Consider the following 25,251-nt stretch of genomic DNA (forward strand, 5'->3'; position numbering starts at 1 on the left):
TAAAGTAGCAGGTTAATAGGCACTTTTTGTGTTGTTCTGTTTTGTTTTTATTATGCTGTTACTTGCCCTTTGTGAAAGCTTTTGGCTTTCAATAATGAACAGGCTGATTTGGCCAAAAGAAGGTAGAGATACGAACAAGTAGAAGCAGTTATTCAAAGTAGTAAGCTATTAAGAAAAAAAAATAAGTTTACTAGGAGGGAAAAAAGAAAAAAGCAATCAATAAATTGGGGGAACATGTAACCAAAACACAGCTCTGAAGAGCTGAGAACTGTTTAGAGTTAGCCAGTAGATACTATTTTTAAATTAGTTTACTGTTTTATGGATTCTATGTATTTGATCATTGTGGTTTGATTTGATTTGGCATTCTTCTGTTACGTGATATCCTATAAAATGGATTGTGTTTCTCAAAGTACCTTCTTTATCAAAATCATCTTGGGGGCCTCCAGTCCACATCTACTGAAACTGTATTTCTGGGAGTGAACCTGAGAATCTGCATTTTAACCCACTCTCCAAGTGACTCTTACATACATACAGAACCAAAATCTGAAAATTACAGCAGTAGCTTCACTGTGTTTGAGTGTAGTTTCATTGCTTTTGCAGTAATGCCTTTATTTTCTTTGCCTAAAGACCTACTTTTTCCAAGATCCAATTAAAAGCCTCCTTTCTTGATTTTTTTTAAAGGCAGAGGTAGTTGTTTCCTCCCCTGTTCCCCCCAGCCCCATGATCCTGCCTTCATTATAGTAAGTAAGGGTGTCCCAAAAGTCTTAGTGTGGATTTATGCTTTAATAACTTCACGTGTATAAATATGCTACAAACTTACATAAACATCATTTGAAAAATTACTTCAGTTTCTTTTATGATCATTTAGTTTTGTTTATTTCAAATAGTAAGGTTTTAATTTTATTATTTGTATGTGACAATTTTTTAGACCACTGGAAAAATTCAGCTGCTTCAGTCACCTGATATATCTCCCTTAGACTGTCTTGTGGGGTCATGTCAGATTCTCAAGGATGTGTCAGTACTTCATTCGCTGAATAATCTGAAGGCTAGGATTACAAATGTAATCCTTTTAGTCACTGAGGAGCAGCAGCTGGTGAAAGTTTTTACAGAGTTTGAAATTTGACTTAAGCAGTGTATGGCACAACACAGTGGTCATGTTGAATTTTAATAAGAAATAGATTAATATTTAAAAAATATAAATAATTGACTTCACTTGTTGATTTGTGTAATTTTGTGACATTTACACTTCTGAAGTTATTGCAACTTAAAACTATGAAGACTTTGAAATTCTATGTATTTTAACTTATTTGTGTGAATGCCTATCTCCTTAAACTGTGCTTCCCTAAGTCAGGGGCCATGTTTTATTCATCTTTGTAGCCCTAGCACAGTTGATTAATATTTGCTGAATCAGGAGGAAAAGTACATTTATTATACATTGTCCAATTCGTTTGATATATTCAATATTATTGAACTGTTAGTAAATATATTTGGGTATATTTAGTATGTTTATAATCTAGCATCAAACATATTAATATATTTAATATTTAATAATATTTACTGTTTACATCTATTGTTGTTATTATCCTTTTAGATGCTCAAGTTGCTCCATCTTGCCTGTGAGAATCTCTTTGTGTTGACTTCTGAGTACTACTGACACAATCCTCTTAGTCTTTAATAGCTTCTTTCTATCTTGAGTCGCAGTATAATCCAAGCTCATCATGTACCTTTCCTATCCCTGATCTAGAATCAGCCATTTTCCAGGAAGGCCTAGGAAATGGTATTTGAAGACTACTAACTGTGAGGAGTTCATTTATTACTAGGTTGATCATTGTTTCTATGCCTTTTCAGTGGACAGAGCTAAGAAATTATACATACATTTACATGCATAATATATAAACTCTAGGGTTTTTACTTCTTATATATGTATGTGCTTTCTCCCATGCTAAAATTACTTATCAATGATACCAAGAGTGATAAAATGATAGTATCACATAATGGTTCCATTGTTTCATTCTGTAAAATACACACAACAGTTTCAACAAAACAATAACAGAATGACAACAGTACTGTCAGCAGCCAATATAATGACTGAAAATATTATAAGGTTTTATTTAACAGTTCTTTTTGTTATACCCCGCCAGGAATGTGCAAATAAAGTATTATATTTTAAAGAGATTTGAAATAGTTACTCTCTGTGTGATTATTGTATCACTAGCAGGATATACATGTAGATTATATTTACTTTTTTCCTGGAGGAGAATCTTTTTGAAAGTTTGGACATTTAATCATATTCTCTGATTCTGGGAAGGTAGGTAAATAATGAAACTTGGTTCCATTACAGCTGAAGTAAGCTGTTGAGGCAACATGAGGAAGCTGGGCAACTTCCCAGCTTTTCCCAAATCATCTCTTCCCAGTGTTAGTGTGTTTGAAATTATTCTGTAAAATTGGACTCTTCCAAATTCAGATGCAAGTACAAATGCACTTTCCAAATATAAATGTTTTGTCTACACTTTGGCTCCTCTGTACACATAATTCATACTTGATTAGTAAGAGTTGACTTTATGTAAGTATATAGACATAGATATGACTATATTTGTAACAAATTTCTCCTTTGGCACAGGAACCCTTCAGAATGGCAAGGTCCAATGCTTAAGTATTCCTAGTTTGTGAAATGGGATGAGACCTAAATTTAGCTTTAAAAATTTGGCCCCTGATAAGAATATGTACTTCTGACAAGGTATAGTGATAAAATGGCATTATCAAAAACTATGTTGAATAAGATTCCTTTTTGTTAAAATTCAGGGAACAAAATGAAATGGACTATCCTTCCTTGAAATGTGCAGTATTGTGGAATATGAATATTTTTTCAAAATTAGATAGCTAAATAATAATTAACTTTATATTTTGAAGTAAAAGTAATTAGCTTAAAATTTTTAAATAATGGTACAGAACAATTCATAGTTACATGTATCTATCATTTACTGTATGCCAGATGCTGTACTAAGCCATTTATCTCATTTTCTCATTTAATCTTAACACCCTTATTAGGTACTACTAATGTTATATCCATTTTATAAATTCTTTGAGGAAACAGAGCCACGACAACACAAAATTTCTAAGCAAAGATCATTTTGCTATATTACGGCTTCTTGTAAGTCTAGCCGTTGCAGGTAAAAAGACAATGGTGATTTTTTAATTTTTTTTATAATTTCAGGGACTCAAATTTAGGCAAGAACTGTAAACTTAGTGTTTATTAGTAGCATGTCTCAATTTTAAATGCATAATATATAGCATAGTTTATAGCTTGCAATACTTGAAAATATGAAACTTTTTGAGATTTTGATATGACTTGAAATAAATATTGTTTTTCTTAATGTTCTAATCTATAATAAATTAGTATTTGAAATGTTGGAAATATTTCAACAAAATGCATTTATCATATGTAAAAGTTTAGATAGGGAATGGTTACAATAGTTTTTCTAATATTTGTTTTTACATCTGTTTGATGTATATTTTCCTTTATTCTGTGTGTTTAAAATTAGTAAAATTAGAAAATACAGTTAAGCAAAAGTAAGAATATCCCTATATATGGCATTCCAGATTTTTTTAATAAAGATTGGCACCTGAGCTAACATCTGTTGCCAGTCTTCTCTCTTTTTTTTTCTTCCTTCTCCCCAAAGCCCCCCAGTACATAGCTGTATATTGTAGTTGTAGGTCCTTCTTACTCTGCTATGTAGGACACCACCTCAACATGGCTTGATGAGTGGTGCTAGATCTGCGCCTAGGATCTGAACCGGAGAAACCCTGGGCCGCCAAAGTGGAGTGTGCGATCTTAACCACTTGGCCATGGGGTCAGCCGTGGCATTCTAGATTTTTTTCCCATTCTTTTTGCTGTTTTTGCTTGAATTGTCAAGACTTTTTTTCAAATGGTAGTACAATTCCTAAGAAAATATTTTAAAAGGATTTCTTTTTAAACTAATGTATGTTTCTTTTTTTTCCCCCAGGATTGTACTGTATATGAAACAGAGAATAAAATTCTTCATGTGGTAAGTGTACTTGGATTTATTTTCATCTTCATTGGAAAACTATTTCTCTGTTTAGCTAGTAATTAAATAAAAAGCTACAGCCTATAAAAAAGTGAATCCTGTATAATTTCATGGAAAAGTACAAAAGAATCAAAAAGAACAGGTTATATTAGTTATAAACATTCTATTGTATAATAGAAAAATATGACACACTATTTTAAGATTGTAGTATATAGCAAGGTTGGAATATAATAGTCTAGAGAAAAGAGAATTTGAAATCAGAATTTTTCAGTGTTCACCTGTGACAAAAAGAGATCAGAGAAAAGTATTTGGTTATATAACAGGAGTAATTCACCTCTATCATCATTTGGGAGAAATAGTTCATAAAATAATCAAACTGCCTTTACTCTGTTTCTGTACTCACCAAACAACCTTCAAATTTTAATTTGGCAATATGTGTTGAATCAATTGATGACTTTGCAGAGATTTTATTTTATTACCGGAAATGAAGTATGAGTACATTATACTTTGTAGAAAGGCATTTCCTTTCTTGTTAATGAACAGTCGCTGCTTTTCTTTGTAAATTCTTTTCTTGGTTGATGCTTATCTGTACTAATAACTTCTTCACCTCTATTAGAAATGAGTGATAGCATAAATAACATTGAAGTTTAGAAATGAATACAATACATTTACTTTGGCAATTACGCATTCCAGCTAGTGAGAATTTAAAGATCCTATCTGATGATGATCAAGACAGTGGATGACATTAACCAATCAGTTCAGCTCAGAAAGCACTTATATTTTCATGTTATTGTTCCACTTCCCTTCCTGGCCTTTGTATGCAAAGATGGTCCAGCCTTCACTAGAAGGTTGTATACTTGAGTTACTTTTCTCACAATAAGAATTATTTTTAAAAAATAATAAAACAGTATACTGTACCACTTGGTATATGATGCTGGAATACTTTCTTTAAACCAAAATTTTCAAAAAAGTATCTTTCCAGATTTCTGGTAGTGAAGAAATCACTTTGAGTCTAAAGAACTATGTCTGAATCCTAATTCACTTTCTGTGTCAGTGACCTTTTTCAAGTGATTTAACTTTTTTTGAGATTTTGTTCTATTTTTATTCCAGGTAAAATTTAACAATTTAATTTTTGTTAATTTTTATTGAGATATGATTGATATATAACACTATATTAGTTTCAAGTGTACAACATAATATTTCGATATTCATGTGAGACTTTGTCTTAATAAGTAAAATGAAGATATTAATATCTTCCAACTACGATTGTGTATAATCTGATGACCTTCTTTCCAGTTTTTTTATATGCAATAGAAAATAAAAATCCTGAGTTTTGTTAGAACTTGTCTAGAATCAAATTGTAAATTAATTTGAACATTCTCCTTGTTTCTATGATACTTGAATATGTGTACTCATACAACTGAGTAGAGATGACAGTAGGTTGAGCTATGCCCTAGAATATCAACTGTCCCAGCCCAGACCCAATCCCTATATTTTTATTTTGTCTGGAGGGTAGAGGAGGCAGTTGTTGAGAGAAAGGACAGCTTATCACTTGGGAAAATCTGCTATATCATAGGAATTCCACAGGCAATAGAAGCATCAGAGTGCTCTTCATCACCTGGGTAAACTGAGATAGCTCAGGAAAGTTGTGAGGTGTGTCTTTTCCTGAAATAGATCTCTATTTAAGTATGAGTAAAGAAAAAAAAAATGGGAAAGAAAAGAGAAAGTATCTTCTCATATAGTAGAAGAAAATCCTTTCCCATGAAGTAAGTTTATTAAGAACATCTATTGAGGGGCCATCCTGGTGGTGTGGCAGTTAAGTTCACATGCTCTGCTTCAGTGGCCCAGGGTTCACCAGCTTGGATCCTGCGCACAGACCTACATGTATGAAATGGCATCCCCACATATAAAATGGAGGAAGATGGGCACAGATGTTAGCTCAGGGCCAGTCTTCCTCAGCAAAAAGAGGAGGATTAGCGGCAGATGTTAGCTCAGGGCTAATCTTCCTCAAACAAAAAAGAACATCTATTTAATGTTCTCAATAAGAATCAAAAGAACACTGTTTGCATTAAAATAGAATACCATACTATAAAGACAATAAGACCACTATAAATTGAGCATAAAATGATCTCAGAAAACAGTCTGTAAAACTAAGAACATGGAAATAGAAATTAAACCATGCTGAAAGCAGTAAAAAGCAGATCAGATATTGCAGAAAATTGAAACAGTGAGACACAAGATAAATTTTAATGACACTCAAGATATTTAGTAAATTAATAAAATGACAAAAAATGAGAGAAGATAATGGCTACAGAGGATAGATTGTGGTTAACCTACCTTTAACTAGTTGTTAGTTTCTGAGGAAGAAAGCAATAGGAAACAATTAAAGATGACAGAATAATTTAGGAATAGAAATTTGGAAATTTGGATTATTCAACAAAGCAGATAATGTTTTGGAAAGATAATTTCAAGATATTTTCTGATAACATTTTACAATTTCTGTGGCAAGAAGCAACTCTACATTCATTCAACCAGTGGGAAGAGAGAGATAAGAGGTTTTGACTTCAAAGAAACAAAAATTAGATTATATTCAGATGTCTTCTCTGAAACCATAACTTCCAGAAAACAGTAGAACAGAATTAATAAATCTTTGAAGAAAAGTAGTGACCAAAAATGTTTATATCTAACTAAATTATCATTCATGTGTGAAAGCAACAAAAAGATACTTTTAGATCATCAAGATCATTAAAGTATTATTTTGAAAAATAGATTTGAATAAGTTTACCAGATAAACGAAGCAAAAGTTGAATTCTGGAATAGGAAAGTTGTGGTAGTAAAGGACTGGAGGTCAACAACAAAACTAGTTGAGATGGTATTTTAGTCCATTCATGCTGCTATAACAAAAATATCATAGACTGAGTGGCTTAAGCAACAAGCATTTCTCACAGTTCTGGAGGCTGGGCAGTCTAACATAAGGATGCCCCAGATTTGGTGTCCAGTGACGCCCTGCTTCCTGGTTTATAGAGGGTTATGTGGTGGAACGGGCAAGGGAGCTCTCTGGGGTCTCTTTTATAAGGACACTAATCCTATTCAAGAGGGTTGTGACCTGAACACCTCTCAGACGCTCCAGATACTATCACATTGGCGATTACGTTTCAGTGTATGGATTTGGGGGAGACACAAACATTGAGTCTATAACAGATGATGAGGAATAAAAAAGTGTATGAATGCTAACTACTGTTTTTAAAATGAGGGTTGTTAATGACAAATTAAAAAAGATAATACAAATATCATTGGATTTACATGTTTTAAAGAGACAAGCTCTGCATTCCTAAATTAAATCACAAAGACTACAGTTACCGTCCAGTGGCAATTATCCTCAGAAAACAAGGATTTCCTATAAAATAGTAATGAAATACAAATTTTGACCTATCAATTCATAAACACAAACACGTACACACATAATAACCACACTGAAAGTATCCAAATGGTGATGATTATCTGAGGAAATTAGAATGGACATACTTTACTGCTAGGCATGTACATTCATTAAACCTTTCTAAGTATTAGGCAATTTCAAGCCTCAAAAACATTAATACTAACATTTATGTAATATTTATAATATGCCTCAGGCACTATTTTAACAGCTATGTATGAACTGACTTATTTGGTCTTCATAACAACCTTATGATTATATGTTTTATTGCTATCATCTCCATTTACAGATCAGAAAACTGAAGCACAGAGAGGTTAGGTGACTTCCCAAAGTGATACAGTTGGAAAGGATTTAAGAGAGGATTTTAATTCAGGCCGCCTGGCTCCAGAGTCCATATTCCTATGCTATCTTGGGAATCTTGTATAAAAATAAATTCTAAAACCCAATAACATTTTCTGTAGAAAGTGTTTATAGCAGCATTATACATAAAAATGATGTAGAGGAGGAAGAACATTTCCTCTACCCTCTCTAGGTCCTTCTGGCTGGCCTAAGAATTAAATTGACATGAGACAGAATAGCAGGAACAAACCAAACAAAGCTTTATGGCATGTATACATGGGAGAAACCCAGGAAAACTGAGCAACTCGCCAGAATGGCTGAGGTCGCCACCTTAAATACCATTTTTAGCTAAAGACAAAGGAAGATGTTGGGGCTAGTGGTTTGGGACTTCAAGGGAGAGAAAGGCAATTTCCCTGGATATGGAAATGCAAATGGGCCAACTACAGACAATGTGACCTGAGAGACACGTTTTATATTAGGTTATGGTTATCTTCTGGTATTAGCTCCTTTCTGGAACATGCCTTCTATTTTAAATTCTTTTAGGCGTTTGGGGGTGAAAGTCAGAGTTTCTTTCAGAGTCTTTTGTTCTTAAAAATAATCAAGCCAAGGGGCTGGCCCCGTGGCTGAGTGGTTAAGTTCGCGTGCTCCGCTGCAGGCGGCCCAGTGTTTCGTTGGTTCGAATCCTGGGCGCGGACATGGCACTGCTCGTCAGACCACGCTGAGGCAGCGTCCCACATACCACAACTAGAAGAATCCACAACAAAGAATATACAACTATGTACCGGGGGGTGTTGGGGAGAAAAAGGAAATAATAAAATCTTTAAAAAAAAAAAAAAAAATAATCAAGCCAAGGGGACACATTTTGGGGTGGCCAATTCTGATCCCCACAATGAAAAATAAGAAAGAGTAGGGTAATGCATCAGTAAACTATGATGCGTTCACAGGAGGAAATATTTGCTATTCATGGTTACTATTTGATATTATATTTATGACTATATAATTTATGATTAAATTATACTTATGAATATACCTAAAATATTTATGTGCCACTGTTAAAGGAAAGATTCTAAATGGTGATGTTAGGTAAAAACCAGATTAAAATCATTATAAACACAGAATAAATCATCACTGTTGAAAATTTAAAAAGAAAATGTTCTATATTAATTTTTATTGTGTTTGGTAAGATAATAGCTGAGTTTTTTGTTGTTTCAAGTATCTTCCCAATTTTACTCAATTAGTTTGCATTGTTTTTATAATGAAAAATTGTAAAAGTGTATACTTATTCTATTATATTTATAATCCTGATGAGTTTTAATGGATAATTTTATGGTACATATAGTGAAATAGTCAAAAGTGGGACTTGGTGTGGTGGTTAAGTTCCTGCATTCTGCTTTGGTGGCCCGGGGTTCGCAGGTTCGGATCCTGGGTGCGGACCTGGCACCACTCATCAAGCCCTGCTGTGGCAGCATTGCACATAAGGCAGAGGAAGTTGGCACAGATGTTAGCTCAGGGACAATCTTTCTGACAAAAAAATAAAAGTAAGCCGAAGAGACACATTTTGGGTGGCCAATTCTGATCCCCCACAACTCCAATGAACAAAAAGCTGAGTAGAAAAGGGGGTAGGGTGGTTGCAGTGGTGCACAGAGATGTTTGTTAATATGAAATGTGAGAATGAATAAAAGGAGACTGGACCACTTGGGTGTCCTTGGAATTTGCCACTAAATATAATGGAACAGATGGCAGGGTGCAGCCATAAAGGACAAAAGGAAGTGCAGACAATCAATGTACTATATGTCTGAGTGATTGACTTATGATAAATAGTAATATAGTTCACCTCTATTGATCTGATATTTCCCTCTCAGTTAGGCTTTGTCCTTGATTGCACATTCCCTGGCCTGTTGGAGCCTATCTGTTTGTACTGTCCACAAATCCTTGTTTGATACAGTAAATCAGTTATAGAGAATCTGTTCTCTTCAGTTCTGTACCCTGCTTTGTCCTCACTCCCACCTTTCACTGAAGTCTTTGAATCTGGAGAGAGAAGCACTCCTGAGAAGCCATTTCAGACCTTGTGCGGTAGCCGACTTACTCTGCTTGTCACAGCCCTGCTGCTCTCGTTGGTGAACCTGGAACACTTGTCAGCTTTGATAAACTCATGGAAATCCCAGGCCAGGCATGATCATTAAAGCCACATTGTTTGCATCAGTTTGTACTGAGCTCAGATACACCTTTTGCATTAACCAACAGTGTGGTCTTGTATATGGCACTTGCTTTGTACTAGCATTTTACCCCTGTGGGTTTTATAAAGATAATGGGAGGAATAAATACAGTGAATGCCTATTGTATTATTTTAGTGTTAAGATTGTCTTTCACTTGTATGGTACTTTACAATTTACAGGACATTCTCAGGAATGCTCTCTCTTCTCTCTCTCTTTTCTCTACAAGCTATTTTTTTTCCTTTACTTATTTAGGTTTGATCATGAATTAGGCTTATTTGTCATGTTAACTATTAGTTTTATTTCACAAACACTGTGTAATTTTTTTCTGTCTTTAAATGTATGAGTTCTTTACTCCTAAACTCCATCTGGGCTGAGATTATTGTGCCTTTTCTGCTATGTAGACTAGAAATGGCTGCAACTGCACAGAACCAACAGTTAGGTCTAAGGGAAGAGCCTGGAGGAGAAAATAGAGAGCTCATTTTAGACTTTGCCCCACCGTCTGTATCATATCATTTATGTAAGGATAGGTTTCCTCTCCTAATCGCCCAAAACCTTCAGGATGTAAGTATAAGGATAGCAGCATGCCCTTAATAAAATAAAAGTGATCATATTAATATTTTATCTCTAGAGATTTCTTGAAAATATGATACTCTAATGACTTGGTAAAAATAATTTTATATTTGTCTTCAGAAGGTCCCTGATGCTGTGAAAATGCAGCTTTGCCAGTTATAGCTAGACTTGCCTCTTAAAGCTGTGGTCTTGGGCCATTGCAAACTGATGGGTTTTTTTTTTTTTTTCAGTGTGGTTGACATTTTGGTTGTAACTGTAGCATTTGAGCATACAAATTAAGGTCAATTTCATTAAAACATGAATTCTAATACTGAGTTTTGTAGATGGAAAGCATTAAAATGCTTCTTTATGTTCAGAGTTAATGTGATCCTTCTGTCTTAGCCTTCTTTGCTATCTTTGTAATCACCCTAAAGAAGCATGCTAACACTATTAGTGAAATCGGCATGGATTCTTGATTGTTGTTATTAGAGTATCTTCAGGTTTTGACACTTTGGTGGCTAATTGCCTTATAAATTATTTTAACTCTAAATTAACTTCTCCACAACTGATGTCTCATGCAGGAAAGAAGAAATCCAGATAGAATATGATGGAGATAGAAAATATTTGTCTTTTCTGCGACAGAAAGAAAGCATGGATATATGCTAAAGGGAATGTAGCCATACATGACGAATTAAAATAATCTGTTTTAGTGTGTCTTATTATGATCTGGATAGAGAATATGTAAGTTGGCATATTTATATGGGTGTTCTTGCTAACATTACATTTGCTGAACACATTATACGTTGTAAAATGTTTTCATATTCAGACTAACTCTGAGCACACAATCCTTGTTCTCTATTTGTTTTTGTTGGGGAATCAAGTGAGGCATAGAAATGTAGTAGAAAGAGCACCAGTTTGAGAGTTAAAAAGATTTGATGTCCTGACCGTATTCTGACACTTACTAACTGTGAACAACTAAATTGGCCTAAGTTGGGGGATTGGAGTGTCTGTGATTTCTAAGGTCTAAATGCCATAATTCTTCAGTGAGTAACTCACAAAATCAGTATGAAACGGTATGGCCACATAAAGTGCTAAATTGAAGGACTATCTTTACCTGAGATCTTTATGTTATCAAAGACACTATAGATTTTTTTTAAACTACAGTTATAGTCACTGTAAATGTAAAGATTTCTTCAACAAGGCAGTTGAATCAGCCCGGAGACAGAAATCATGTGGTAACTTAAACAAGGAAAGTTTAATCTAAATAGGTGTTAAACAATGAGTACCTGTACAGCTGTAAAGAGACTGTAAAGCATAACCTAGGACTGGGTAGAGTACCCAAGGAAGGACGGCTTGTAGGAGGACACCTTGCCCCAGGCTGAGCGTAAGAATTCATTGAAGCAGTGGGGTTGCAACTCCACTGGGTTGCCTAAGCCAGAGCTGGTCCATACTTGCCAGGCAAGCAGGAAACAACCTTCCAGGATGCAGGCAAGTGATGCTGGTGGGAGGGCTCATAGAGAGAGTGGGGTGCTACTATGGGTATGAGGCTGAGAGGGCCCCAAGATGGTGGTCATTGAGCCCAGGCTGAGGCTACGATGTCACTGAGGGATTGTGTGGTCTTGGCACCACTGGATGTCCCCACACATGGACGCCACTGATGGACCATGCAGCAAGAGCAACAAAAAGCAGAACTGCTTGCAGCACAAGGGAACTTGGAAGAGAAGCCTCCTTCCCCCTGCAGTGTCCCTCCAGTGCCCTCTGCTGACAGAAACTTAATGTTGTGCTCACTGTAATGCAGAAATGCTTGGAGAGTCCTGTCCATTATCAAAGAGCAAGCACTGAAGGGTGAATTTGGAGCTCAGAGCCAATAAATTCATAACTGGCACAGTGTGATTAGCTCTTTTCTCCATAAAACCGCATATGGCAACTTTGAATTTCTCGACTATAAGTGAAGACGTTGCTCCCAGGTCTCTGCTATTTGTTGCCTATTTGCCCATAAACTGTATATATAGTGCCTGGATTTTCCAGAAGCTCATCCAACTGTAATGAACTGCTCCCCTCTTGCTCTTTGAGTGTAAAGCAAAGTGAAATCATTTTCCTAATAACCTATATCTTTGTTGAGCCACTAGTATGTCCAGACCCTTATTAATCTTGAATCTGGAAAGTAGCATGCCCTCTAATGAGTGCTTGCTCATCTGCCTTGGGAGCCACTGCAAGCCTCCCTAGCTCTGTTTCCTGGCCCTTAGAGAGCAGGCAAATAGAATGGATATTTTCTCAGATCTAGTTCTGGTTTCCAGCTGACTAGTTCCCTATCAAAAATCAGAGGAGTGGTGGAGCCTCTTGTTCCAACTTCAATTCAGACCGATGGATGTCTCAGGGTAGTAGTTGGAAGTAGGTTGGAAGTGTCATGGGTCCACTTCTTGCTCATCAAAACAGGTATAATTTGGGGACTGATATTCTCTCACTGTTTGATACTGTCCTCATCATTCTTAGATGATCATTATTTTAAAGTGTTATTGTTTCTTTTCTGTTATCAGGAACACAAGGGCAGCAGGCTTCATGTCAGTGTTGTTAAGGACAAAGCCAAATACTTTACCAGAAACGCTGTCCCAGGTTGTGAAATCCTTGAGCATAGTAGTTGGCTTTTGAATCATGTAGCAGATGCTCAGTGATTGCTGAATTAATGAATGACTTAATGGTGGTGGTGGTTTCTTCTCATTTTGCTAATTGTTATTTTTGTGGTTTTTTCCACATCATCAGAGTTTGAAACCTAAAGGGATTGCAAAGTTTTCTAGACCTTGTTGAAATGAAGTTTATATGTCCTTTATTTATTTGCAACTATAGTTGCTTTCTGAGGCTATTTGAAACTCTCAGTGTTTGCTGTATACAGATACAATTTTTACATTGGATTAAATTGAAATTTTATTCTTTTCTATTTTTTAAGTTTAAAAAATTGCTCAATTCTCTTTACTCAAATGAGCAAGAAATTCTTCCTGTGTTGAGGAATATGAATATAGAATAATGCTTTTGAATACTAATTTAAATTCTGTTTGTGAATTTTACTCTTTCCCAGTTACCTATGACAGTTTGCTCCTTGTGTCTCGTTAGGGAACCATGATATTTCGAAGTACAAAATTGCTAGCTCAACAGAGATCTGATAAGTACTAAGATACCAAGAATACTATATTTCTGAATAAAGCTTATATCATTTAGAGTTCTCACAATTTAGTAACAGAATAAATGTGTACTATTTTATAAAAATGAAGCATCTCTTATACACCAAATACAATGTAAATATTATCCTAAATTGGCACAGGGTTGTATGATTTATAATATTGAATTAGTATATGAACCAAACAATAAAATAAAAACATACTCTGTCCTCTACACTATTTTAATTGAAATATTATTTATATTAATAACTATTTTAATGTGTACATGGTATTTATCAAAATAAAACTTTTGTTACTATTTTTCCATGTTATTGATAATAAACCTGAAGTATTTAAGCTGTACTTAAATTGTAGCTTTCACCTCACTGTTGCCATCTTAAAATGTTTATCCATTTGTTTGTTGTTTTCTTGGTTTATCATGGTTTTATACTCTTTTCCCTTGTATTTATGTATATACCCCAAAGTAGAACTTTCCTTTTGTAAAACCTTTTGTTAAGCTTATGAGTCTGAAGTTCTTTCTTATGTCAAATGAATTTCTGATTTTTTAGTCTAAAGATACTTCCGTTCATTTCCTTCAATATACTCAGAAGAATAACTGACCGATATTCCACTTACTTAGAAAAACATAAATAAAGATATTTTAAGCAGCCCAATCATGTCTGAGTACGCTCCCAAGCTATGGAGGCTATCATTAAGACCTCTTTCCTATCCCTTAGCTTTTCACTATTGTTTGTACTTAGACACTTTCTCCATTTCCTTTTTAAAATACAATAGCTGAAACTTCACATATTAATCTAAAAAGAGTCTGATAAACTTAGCAATAATGAAAGAATGCTGTTATTGGTTAGTATATTAACATGGGGTTGCTGTTTTTTAAATCTCCACAATGACTAAAATGTGGCTTGTACAATTGTTTTAAAACCATTACTTATTTTATACTCAACATGCTATGCTCAGATCTTTTTCCCTTTAGAAATTTTAGATTTGGGTGAACTAGCCATACATACATATATATATGCAAATACATGTAAAGTAGTATGTATATAGAACAGAATATGAAAACTTTCCATTTCATGTTGAGAATATGCTCTATTAATTATATTAATTCACATTTGAAATTAACATAACTAGAGGGAAAAATCACAACACCATTCAGTCTGGCCCATGACACTCTTCTGTTTTAAAAGGTTCTTAAGTCATAGCTAGCCCAGTCTGTTAACTGCTATTCAGTCTCTAATCCTTTGTCACCATCTTCAATAGCTTATAACAGAATCCACAGGGTCAGTTATAATACTCGTTGCCGTTTTATGTTCCCTTTAGCATTATTAAAGGCATATTATTTACTATAATTTTAGGTTCAAAATTTTCCTTCTGTTTTTAGAACCAACGATGAATAGAATTTAAAATCCATTAGTAGAAATATTGCAAAATAGCAGAAGAATCTCCTTTATACAAGGGGTTACCAGTCATATTCTAGCTAGAATAGTTGTCCTTTTGCTGCTAAAATTGCTTTAAGTTTTCCCAGTGAGCTGTGTCTTTCACAGTCTCACATGTGCTACTCCTTAACTAAACTGCATTCTAAATTTCAAGAACACTTGCAGGCTCGCCTTATATTTCATTATACAGTGTAGTTTAAATGTGTTATATAACATCTATTGTATACAGACATTGATTTTAAACAATACAAAATGAAATTGATCAAAAACAAGTTGAGATTTAAAGATTGAAATAAGAGATACAAGCACAAAACGATTAAAAATTTAAGTCCTTCTTCTGCCCAGGCAGTGACCTTGATCTATTTATTTAGTCTTGCTTTCTCATCTGCTAAACTGACTATCATAATACCTATTTCAGGAAGTTGTTATAAGAATATATGAGATCACGAATATGAATTGGTTAGCATTGTGCCAGACACCTAGTAGGTGCTCTTATAGGGTTGATGTTAACTTATAATAATGTATTTTTCTTGCTATATTATAGTTTTCTTTTTCTAGAGTACACCGTCAGGTAGCAATAGATAATGCTGTATTTTAAAATGATAACATAATATCAAACGATTTTACTGAATGAACAAATTTACTTTTTACAGGAATGTGTTAACTTCCCTGAATCTTTGCCATAGTACTCTTAAAGTGGTTTCCTGCAGTGGCTTGATGTATGAGGCAATAATGAGTGTAGAATTAGCGGGTAAAGCCAGGCCATTTTATACCCCTTCTAATTGGCTTATTTAGTCAAGTGCCAAATGCTGCAATATGAAGGTTCTAGTACATTATCTCTAAAACAGGCAGCAGGCTCTAGTAGAGTTTCTTTTCTAAGTCTTTCTATTATTTTTTTCAAGATCTTTAATCTGTTAAATCCTGATAGCTTTGCTGGTAAAGTCAGTGTTTTCCTCATCTTTTGTATTCCCAGCAGACTTAGCACATAGCAGGCATTTGGCAAACAAAATTACTCAGGAAGAATCTGAAAAAATGATTTACAACTTAATACGGTGGATTTAATTGGTATTTTCTTTTTGGTAAAAACGTCTACCGTCTAGTATTTCTGCCTTCCCTCCTCCTACCCCACTTCTAAGTGCTTCCAATGCCCAAATAGAAGAGCTACTTTGCTCATTACTGGTGTGTATATGAGGCCCTGAATGTTGTAATGCACACATGTTGAGCCATTTATATACCTCCATTACCTTCCTATTTATTTATACATTGGACTCTTGAAATATGCTTCAATTTGTAGAAACCACAAAGGGTTCTTTTTAGCATACTGACTTATAGTAACGTTCAGATTATCATGTAATCCAAGTATCCTATGTAGAAACTCTTTAAAGTTAACAATGTTATCTCCTCCCTTGAGATAAAGAGAAAATAAGAATGAAAATGTAACCACATGTGGGAGGAAAGGAATAGGGAGGAAAGGAATAGTTAAAAGGTTTAAGTCTGCCCCAAAGTGTTTTTCTTCCTGTCAAACAGCAGTAATTTGAACTGCAGCCAGGTTTTGTATGTTAACTGCTGCCGTTCTGTCCTTTTCTCCATGGCTGCTGATAAATATCTTTAAGAGGAATTTAAAAAGAAAACACAGACACAGAGACTGGGGTCCCGGGATGGGCTACGTAATATGTGAGACCCAGTGCAAAATGAAAATGTTGAGCCCCTTGTTCAAAAACAGTTGAGAATTCCAAGACAGCCACAGCAGAGCATAATACTGAGTGCAGCCCTTGTGCGACTGCACACAAGCTGGCCCTGGAGGTTTCCCTATTTCTGGGAGGTGGTCTTCCTGTTGGCACTTTGCTTAGCAGCTCTTCAGGGAAAATACCTTCATTGTATCGGAGAAAGTAAAGAGATGGGAACTCTCCATCGTGAGCAGGCAGTATGATTACTGGTCATTGTAAGATGGTCAACAAGGCCATGTAATTAAGAATAATGAGATAATTGATTCCATGAGTAAGAATTAAGCCCTTTGAGGATAGAGAAAGCAACAGGGGGAGAATAAGCGTTTATTTAGTGTCTTTTTTTATGCGTTATCCTGATCGGTCGTGTAAACCATATAAAGTAATTTTTATTGCCCCATTTTCTACATGAGGAAACTGAGCCTCAAGGATATAAAATACGTTATTCACAGTCGCAGAGCAAGTAACTGGCAGTGTGGTGATTGCCCACATCTGTCTTCATACCAACGAAGCCCATATTCTTTCCATGGATATTGGTATCATGCTAGCTAATGTCCATCGTTAGGGGCCGATAGCCACAATAAAAGTGCAGTCTTGAGAAGCAGATGTGAAAAGCAGAAGTGCGATTAGGGAGGGAAATTTAACCTGGTGGTTTCTGTCTTTAGAAGCTGAGCCCGGTACAGAATGCAGCAAATAAAAAGTCCATAACCTGACCAGGCAGAAACTGTCTCCCTTATGATAGAGTAATGCAGTGGTCACAGAACAAATGTAACATGTTGGAGATAGAAGATAGCTTGATTCTTGCAAGATAATAGCTCCTCTTACAGTTAAGGCAAGAAAAACAAGTAACCTCAAATGATGGACATCAGACTTCACTAAGTACAATGAGAGTCTGTGAAGCATCTTAAGGGCCAGCATATTTTAGGACAATATATTCCAAGCTTCATTCACTTATGTTCTACTTTCTTCATGATTTGACCATGTCTAAGTCAAAACATACCATTATGGATGTAACATATTTTAAATCAATTCTATATCAGCACGAATGGATTTATCCTAACTGAAGCACTAGCTATCTGTCCTCAGTGAAGCCACTCCACTGATTGTTAAAGCTCATTTGCTCTTCATTTAACTCATATGTATTGAGTGCCTTATATGTTCCAGGATCTGTCTACCTGGTGTGGGTGGTGGGTGGGGATAGGGGGAGGGAGAGAAGTCGGAGATGAGTAGGACATGGTCCCTGCCTCAGAGGGCTTCAGAATTATCCTACAATTTTAGACTGTTCATAGAACGCTGAGAAGGTAGGATTGAAGGAGTGCCACATTTTGCCTGGAGGAGCTGGGAAACTTTATACAAAGGTAACCTTGAGCAAGAAAGTCTAGATGAGTAAGTAGGAGGAATTCACCCAGCAGATTTGGGAGAGTCATCTTCCCTGGGCCTTGGCTGGATTTTTTTTTTTTTTAACTTTTCTGATCTTGAAATAAAAGACGTCAAGGTTTTTGAACTTATTGAATTCAATTCAATAAGATGGTTGTTATCTAGTAGTTCTCGGATTATTAAGATTGTTCAGAAACAATCATTTTATTTTAGGTCTGATGAGTCAAATAATAGAAACAAAACATGCCATAACTTTCTTGACTATTTGGATGTATAGCTCTTTTCCATAATATAGAATATAGATGTGTTGTATGTGTTTCTATTTCTTTCACCTGAATACCTTTTTTATATAGATTTTATAGAATAAAATGCCAACTACTTTCTTCTACTGTTTCTTTTATTTTTCCTTGTAAAAAGGAAGGTTGTGACAAAATGATTTATATATTACTTACAAGATGTGTTTACCATGATTTTTCCTTTTTTTTTTTTTTTTTTTTTGCTTTTAGTGTAAAACTCTTTCTGGAGTCTGTGACCACATCATATCCCTGTCATCAGATCCTCTTGTTTCACAGTCTGCCCACCTGGAAGTGATTCAGCTGGCAAACATCAAACCAAGTGAAGGGCTGGTAAGAGATACTAAGTTGATGAAAGCCACTATTCCTGAGTGGACAGCTAATAATGTGGGCAAAGCAACCTCCGAATATGGGAATCCATGAATTTTAATGAACTTTGAACATTTTGGTATTTTTTTCTAGAGGAGTTAAGGTAGCAGGAGTTTGTCATGATAAGAAGTTTTATGAAGATAAATGAAAATGAGAGCAATTAAAATGGTGATTTCTGAATTATCCTGTTTACTTTGGTAATAAATTACCTTTTATTACGTTCTTTCACCCCCTACCAAAGTTCCTTAGGTTTAAAGGAAGTTTAAGTTAAAAGTTTTATATTAAGATCCACAATGTTACCTGCCTATGCAAGTGGGTGTTTTGCTTTGCTTTGGTTTATTCTGTTTTTAATAGGTCTTTCTTCCCTTAGTTTGTGTAAGCTAAATAAACTCAATATTCTTTATAACTCACATCCATTCTTATAAGGGTGAATAAGCAGATGATGAATATTGCCAACACTAGGCTACCATCTATGAGATGTATTTTTTTATTATGTAATAATAAAGATAATTATCTTCAATATTTTGTTCACCTGATTAAAAATTGTATTGGTTCTAAACTTAACCCAAGTGAGAACTTATTCTTTAATACTTTTCTAGAAAGAAAGCATATAAAATTAATATTAATGAGGGAGAGACAAAAAATAAGAAACTGGCTAGAGAACATCTTACCTACTACGCAACTATTACATGTTAGTTTGATGCTGCACTGTTTCTGCTTTCTCCCTGTAGTTGCATTTTCGAAGAATACCATTAATGATATTTTAGAAAATAGAAATCTTGGAAACTTGGATTAATAATTTGATTCAGATAATCTTAAAGACCTCTAAGCAGGTTTAACTTTTTATGTGACTTTTCTTCTTCAGTTGTATGTATATATATAAATGTTTTAGAGGGTAAAGCCTTCATCAGCCACCAGTCAGTGGCTTTTCATTTTGAAGCCATCTAGTCGATAGAGTGCCTTTTCTCCTCATATTTGGCAAATTACTTTTGGGTAACCATAGTTCCTTGAGCTTTTTGTGGCTTTTATTATTGTTTTCCTGGGAAGATGGAAATCAGCACTTCAGACGTAGCCAGCAAGTATGTCATCATTGTAACCCATAAGTGTTGTATCTAACTTTGATTAGTTTTAAGAGCTTATTTCTAACATTTAGAAACTTATTTGCAGTAATACTTAGGATTTTAAATTCTTACAGTTTTAAATTCCTCTTGGTTACCTTTACAAAGTCCAGTTTTATTTAAAACATCTTTCAACCTGTAATATTAAAGCTTTTTCTTTCTGTATCTCCCCTTTCAGTAGTTATAAAGGAAAGGAATTTCTTTAAGCATGATTTGTAGAGTGGGAAATTCTGAACTAATACTATGTTATATTAGACTAGGAGTCAGGACACCTGAATACAAATCACGTACATAAACTATAGCTGTGTGATCTGGGCAAGATGGGGGCCTTGATATTTTCATCTGTAGAATGTTGGGGGCAGGAAGGGGTGGACTAGATCATCCTTAAAGCTCTCTCTAGCTCTGAGTCTACAGTTCTGAGGACGGTATTGTTCTGAGAAAAGAGCCTGATCTTTTCCTCTAATTTCCACTGAAATCATGGGAAAAAAATAACCGTTTGAAGTGAGTCAACACAATGCTAACTAATAGACTTTATGAAATCTTGATGTTTTTAAATAAAGGTCTTTTATTTTTTAAATTTGAAAGAGATAGATCTGGGTCTAATCTTTGGAATAGTCACGAACTTAAAAATGCTAAGAACCAGATTTGGTTAGTCTGGGGAAGAGCTGAAAGAGAAAAAGAAAGAAGTGAGTGCCTATCATTTACCAGGTATTTTCTTCACAACTCTATAGAGTATTTTCTCATTTTGCAAATGAGAAAATGGAATCACAGATCTTCACCAATTTGTCCTATATTATATAGAGGTAATACACAGTAGTGGCAGAGTTTGAGTCCAGGTAAATCTAAATAAAGTACTTCTTAAAAAAGCTTGTTCTATTATCCCACATTTAAAATTGGAATTGCTAAAGAGGGGTGTGAGTTTAGGACGATGACTTTAAAACTGGAAGTACCTAGAGAAATCCCTTTTTTAAAGGACCATCAGTAATTCTTCATTGGGAAAATATTTCCAGGGGAGGAAAAGAAAAACCTAAAATGTTGAATATTAATAAAAAGAATTAAGTATAAAACTATTTCTTGTGATTCATGTTAGAGGGGAGATAGAAACTTTATGTGACTTTTTCAAGGTATCATATTAAAAATCAGTCACCTTTAAGCAAGTTTAGTCAGTCACATTTGAAATAAATAGCTTTGAGGATTTTGGTAACATTTAGCATGTAGTTAGCCATAGGAAGTGTGTAAATGGTAAGTGAAGGAAAGAACTAGAAAGAGGTGAGAGGATACTAAGCTTTAACGAAATTTAATTAGCTTAAAACGTCTGTAGAAAATCTTCTGCCAGTTTCAAAACACAACGTCTCTCATAGGCAAACGGTAACTGCTTTGTTCTTCCACTGGATAAACAGGATAGATTGTTCATCAGCTTTCTCCCGAATTAGCCAAATCTCCTAGAATTTCTTAGTTTTGAAAGTCCTGACCATTCTAAAGAATGGTAGGAAATGTGCTTAGTTATGATTAAAACATGAAAATAGTTTCTAAAATGCTTTCACACAACAATAATTAGCAGAAAATTAAATGAAGGATAATGAGAGCTATTGGAACATATGAAACTAGATCAGAGCCAAGAGATGAACAGAGAGGAAGGGGCTTAGGGGGCATCCTTGGAGAAGCCTCTTGGTCTCAGAGAGTTCTTTTACTATTTAGGCACTTGGACTATCTCCAAATATGCCTTATTCCATTGACTTGCCTGTGAGGTTGCCTCGGCTCCTGTTGGTTAACCAACATTTGGAGACAGAGTGAAGCAAATGTCATTTTGGCAAGTGGAGCAGGGAAGAGGGAGCTGTTCGAGGCAGGTCCAGAATTAATTAATTGGTTTAAAAAAAAAAAAGTAGGAAGAATGAAGGTTTTGATGAAATGGAACACCAGATTTGTCTCAGTTCCAGAAAAAGAGCCATTTGAATTACATGTCCTCCTGCTGTTTGACCCTTTCTCAGAGGTGCACAAGTGATCAGATGTGTTTCTGTGGACTCTTCATTATTCAGAAGATGATTAGTTTGAAACTTGTCCAAGCAACTTGCTTCTTTTCTTACTTTCTTTTGGTGCCTGACTTTTGGCCATTTTTCTCATTAGTACTGCCAGAGGGAGATAAAAAGGATGAAGAAGTCAGTTTTGATTATTAAAGTGAGTTAAAACAAATGGTTTATTGAGATTAGAAATGAAAATATTGCATAAAACTAAATATCTTCATTTCTTGTGGCGTTTTAAAAATTTGCTTTCTTTCTATCCTGTTGCTCATAACTATGAAATTGCTAGAATTGAGCTCTGTATGCATAACTAGATCCTTCTTTACTTAAGCATTTTAAAATTGTTTTTATCCATCTGAAAAAATTAGCTTTAATATAAATTATATAACATTTAATTCTATATAAATAATGATGAGATACTTGCTTTAGCTTACAAGTGCCATTTTTGAAGTTCCTGGTATGTGCAGTAATTACACATTTTATTTACAGAGTCATAACTAGATTATCTCTATGAGTTTTTATTAACCCCATGACTATAATGTCTTTTCTAAGCATTTATCTTAGGATACTAGACGTTTTCTATGACCTAATCATTTATGAAATTATTTAGAGCTCTTGTCAAACACTTTAATTCCTAATTGGTAATGCACAGTGTTGAAAGAAGTGTGGCGAGAAATATAATAAACTTCTACTTACAGTTGTCAGAAGAGATGGGTGATTAAAATAAATTTGTAAAATATCAAACCAGGTTACTCTTTATAACCACATTCCACGTGGTACATGTGTGCTAAAGAGGTCTTAGTCTTTTAGAGTAGATGGTAAAGAGTGAATGTTTAACTTTAATATCTACATTGCCAAATATTATGTTTTAATAAGAAAAGTGAAGGTGCACAACTCTCCTAACTGTTAATAAAGTGATAATCAGTAGCCTAATGGTTGAGAGTCTGGTTTGGAGTCAGATTGCCTGGGCTTGAAACCTGGCTTCACCATCTTGGGCAGACTCCCCAGCCTCTCTGTGCCTCAGTTTCCTTATCTCTAAAACCGACGTAATGATAATTTTTACCACATAGACTATTGTGAAATAAATGTAAAACAATTAAAACAATCCCTGGCACATTGTAACAAACAGATGTTAGCGATGATGGTGATAGGTAATAATGAGTGATGATTGTGTTGTATGTCCAAGCAATATATATTGTTTCTTTCGCTGTATGTTTCCACTTTATCCTCTCACAATCCTTCTATGTAAAAAAAAAGGTAAGACAAAATTTAGGTGTTTAGCTCTTGCAAATATACTTTAAGATCCTGTGTTTGATGTCATTTTGTTAATTCCTGAGGGGAAAATCATTGCAAGGATCTTATCCTCTTTTAAGTTCTATAATAGCACCATTATATTTACCTTGCAGTGAATAATGGAATAAATATTAACTTCAAAGGTAAGTATGTTATGCCCTTGCCACCAGTGTAAGGTTGAATATTGCCATATGGTGTTAGCCAAGAACTAGTGGCCAGTTTCTTAATTTCTGTTTGTACTTCTGTTAATGTTAGTTATTTTATATAAAGTGATGAGCTTTCATTTAAGAAACTAGAGTTTACAGGTAAATGAACATCTTTTAAAATTACACTCATTTTGTTTTACTTTAAAAATCCAGTCTCAGCCATTTTTGGAACTGATACCAACATTTTAGACATAGGATATTACTGAAGTGACTTTTCAGAATTAAAACCTACCCAGTGACTTCTTAACAGTTCCATACCATGAACTTTAGTGCTTCTTGTCTTTTTTTACTTACTTATTTTCGTTGAAAACACATGTACATTCAAGTGTCTAAATATGTAATTAACATAAAGGTATGGGAAATTAACATTATAGTAATTGTCTACATAAGTGCTTAAATATAGGCTTTTTCTGAAATGATATTGTGGTTATTGTTAAATCCTTTATATTTCAGACTTCAAGTTCATTAAAATTAATTCTTTTTGAAATTAATATTTTTAAATGCAAAGCGCTTTTGTAGGTAAAAATCAGGAACTTACTTTTTATTGTGTAATATGTATCAAGCTAATAACATAGCAATATTTGAATTTCCCATCATAACTTATTTTGCTGCAGAATACATAGTATGGATTTTGTGGGGAGTGAGGTGTGTCCTTTCTTCAGGATATTGAATTACTATGCTGCATTTTATAAGTTTCATAGGCAGTTCACTTATCAAGTAGTTATTTGATTAAGCTGAGTACAGGCTTCTTCAGGCAAACTTTAGAAACCAGAATATTCAGATAGGAATTTCTTAGCAGTTTAAAGACATCATTATTGATCATAGATTCATCCCTGGGGTGTGTGGCAATTTTAATTTGATAGGATAATTTTATTTTGCTTTTTTGTAGATGAGGTTATAACATACTTGAAAACATTTCAGTTGCCTCACTTTTTTTTCTGATGCTGTCTTTTTTTTTAGGGTATGTATATTAAATCAACATATGATGGCCTCCATGTAATAACTGGAACTACAGAAAATGTAAGTGTTACAACATTTCAGATTTTGATATGTTTTTCCTTTTATTGTTAAACTATTTATGTATCTCGTGTAGTTGAGGTTGACTTCTGAGGACACGAACAGATTAGGAGATAAAACTAAAAAGACATACTGAGTTAGTAAGTGGTAGTTTTGGGAGAATTTCAGTCATGTTATTTGATTTAGAATAGCTATTTACTTAAAGTAAATCAGATGTTTTCTGTTCATTGCCAGAGATTTGTCTTTGTTAAGTATTTTCTGGTTCATGAGAAGTTATTGTGACATCTGAAAAAGAATCCGTTTGCATCTGTCAAATAGTTTAGTTATAATAAGAAACTTAACTCATAGGAAAGAAACATCAGATAACTCAGGCTTTCTGAATACTTGCAGTATAATTCAGCGGAGGGGCAGCATGGTATAGCTCAGTGGTTTTCACAGTGAGATCCCTCCCTGGACCAGCCCCTCCCTGGACCAGCCGCATCAGCCTCCCTTGGCACTTAGAGATGCAAATTCTCTGGCCCCACCCCAAACCTACTGAATCAGAAACTCTGGAGACCAGCCTGTTTCTTAATAAGAGATTCTGTTTTAGCAGTTGATTCTGAGACTTACTGAAGTTTGAGAACCACTGCAAGCAGTAGGTC

General features: G+C 34.7%; 1 protein-coding gene across 10 annotated transcripts in view; it reads left to right on the forward strand.

The window, feature by feature from the left end:
- The window catches only part of CNKSR2 (connector enhancer of kinase suppressor of Ras 2), a 257,543-nt gene that overhangs the window by 92,812 nt on the left and 139,480 nt on the right, over window positions 1-25,251 (forward strand). For all 10 annotated transcript variants that reach the window (XM_070603410.1, XM_070603414.1, XM_070603417.1 and 7 more), the window contains exons 5-7: window positions 4,005-4,046; window positions 18,803-18,922; window positions 24,554-24,613. In XM_070603410.1, coding sequence (XP_070459511.1) covers window positions 4,005-4,046; window positions 18,803-18,922; window positions 24,554-24,613 — 222 coding nt within the window. The remainder of the gene's footprint in view (window positions 1-4,004; window positions 4,047-18,802; window positions 18,923-24,553; window positions 24,614-25,251) is intronic.

The sequence above is a fragment of the Equus przewalskii genome, chromosome X, assembly GCF_037783145.1.
Source record: "Equus przewalskii isolate Varuska chromosome X, EquPr2, whole genome shotgun sequence".
NCBI classification, from domain to species: Eukaryota; Metazoa; Chordata; class Mammalia; order Perissodactyla; family Equidae; genus Equus; species Equus przewalskii.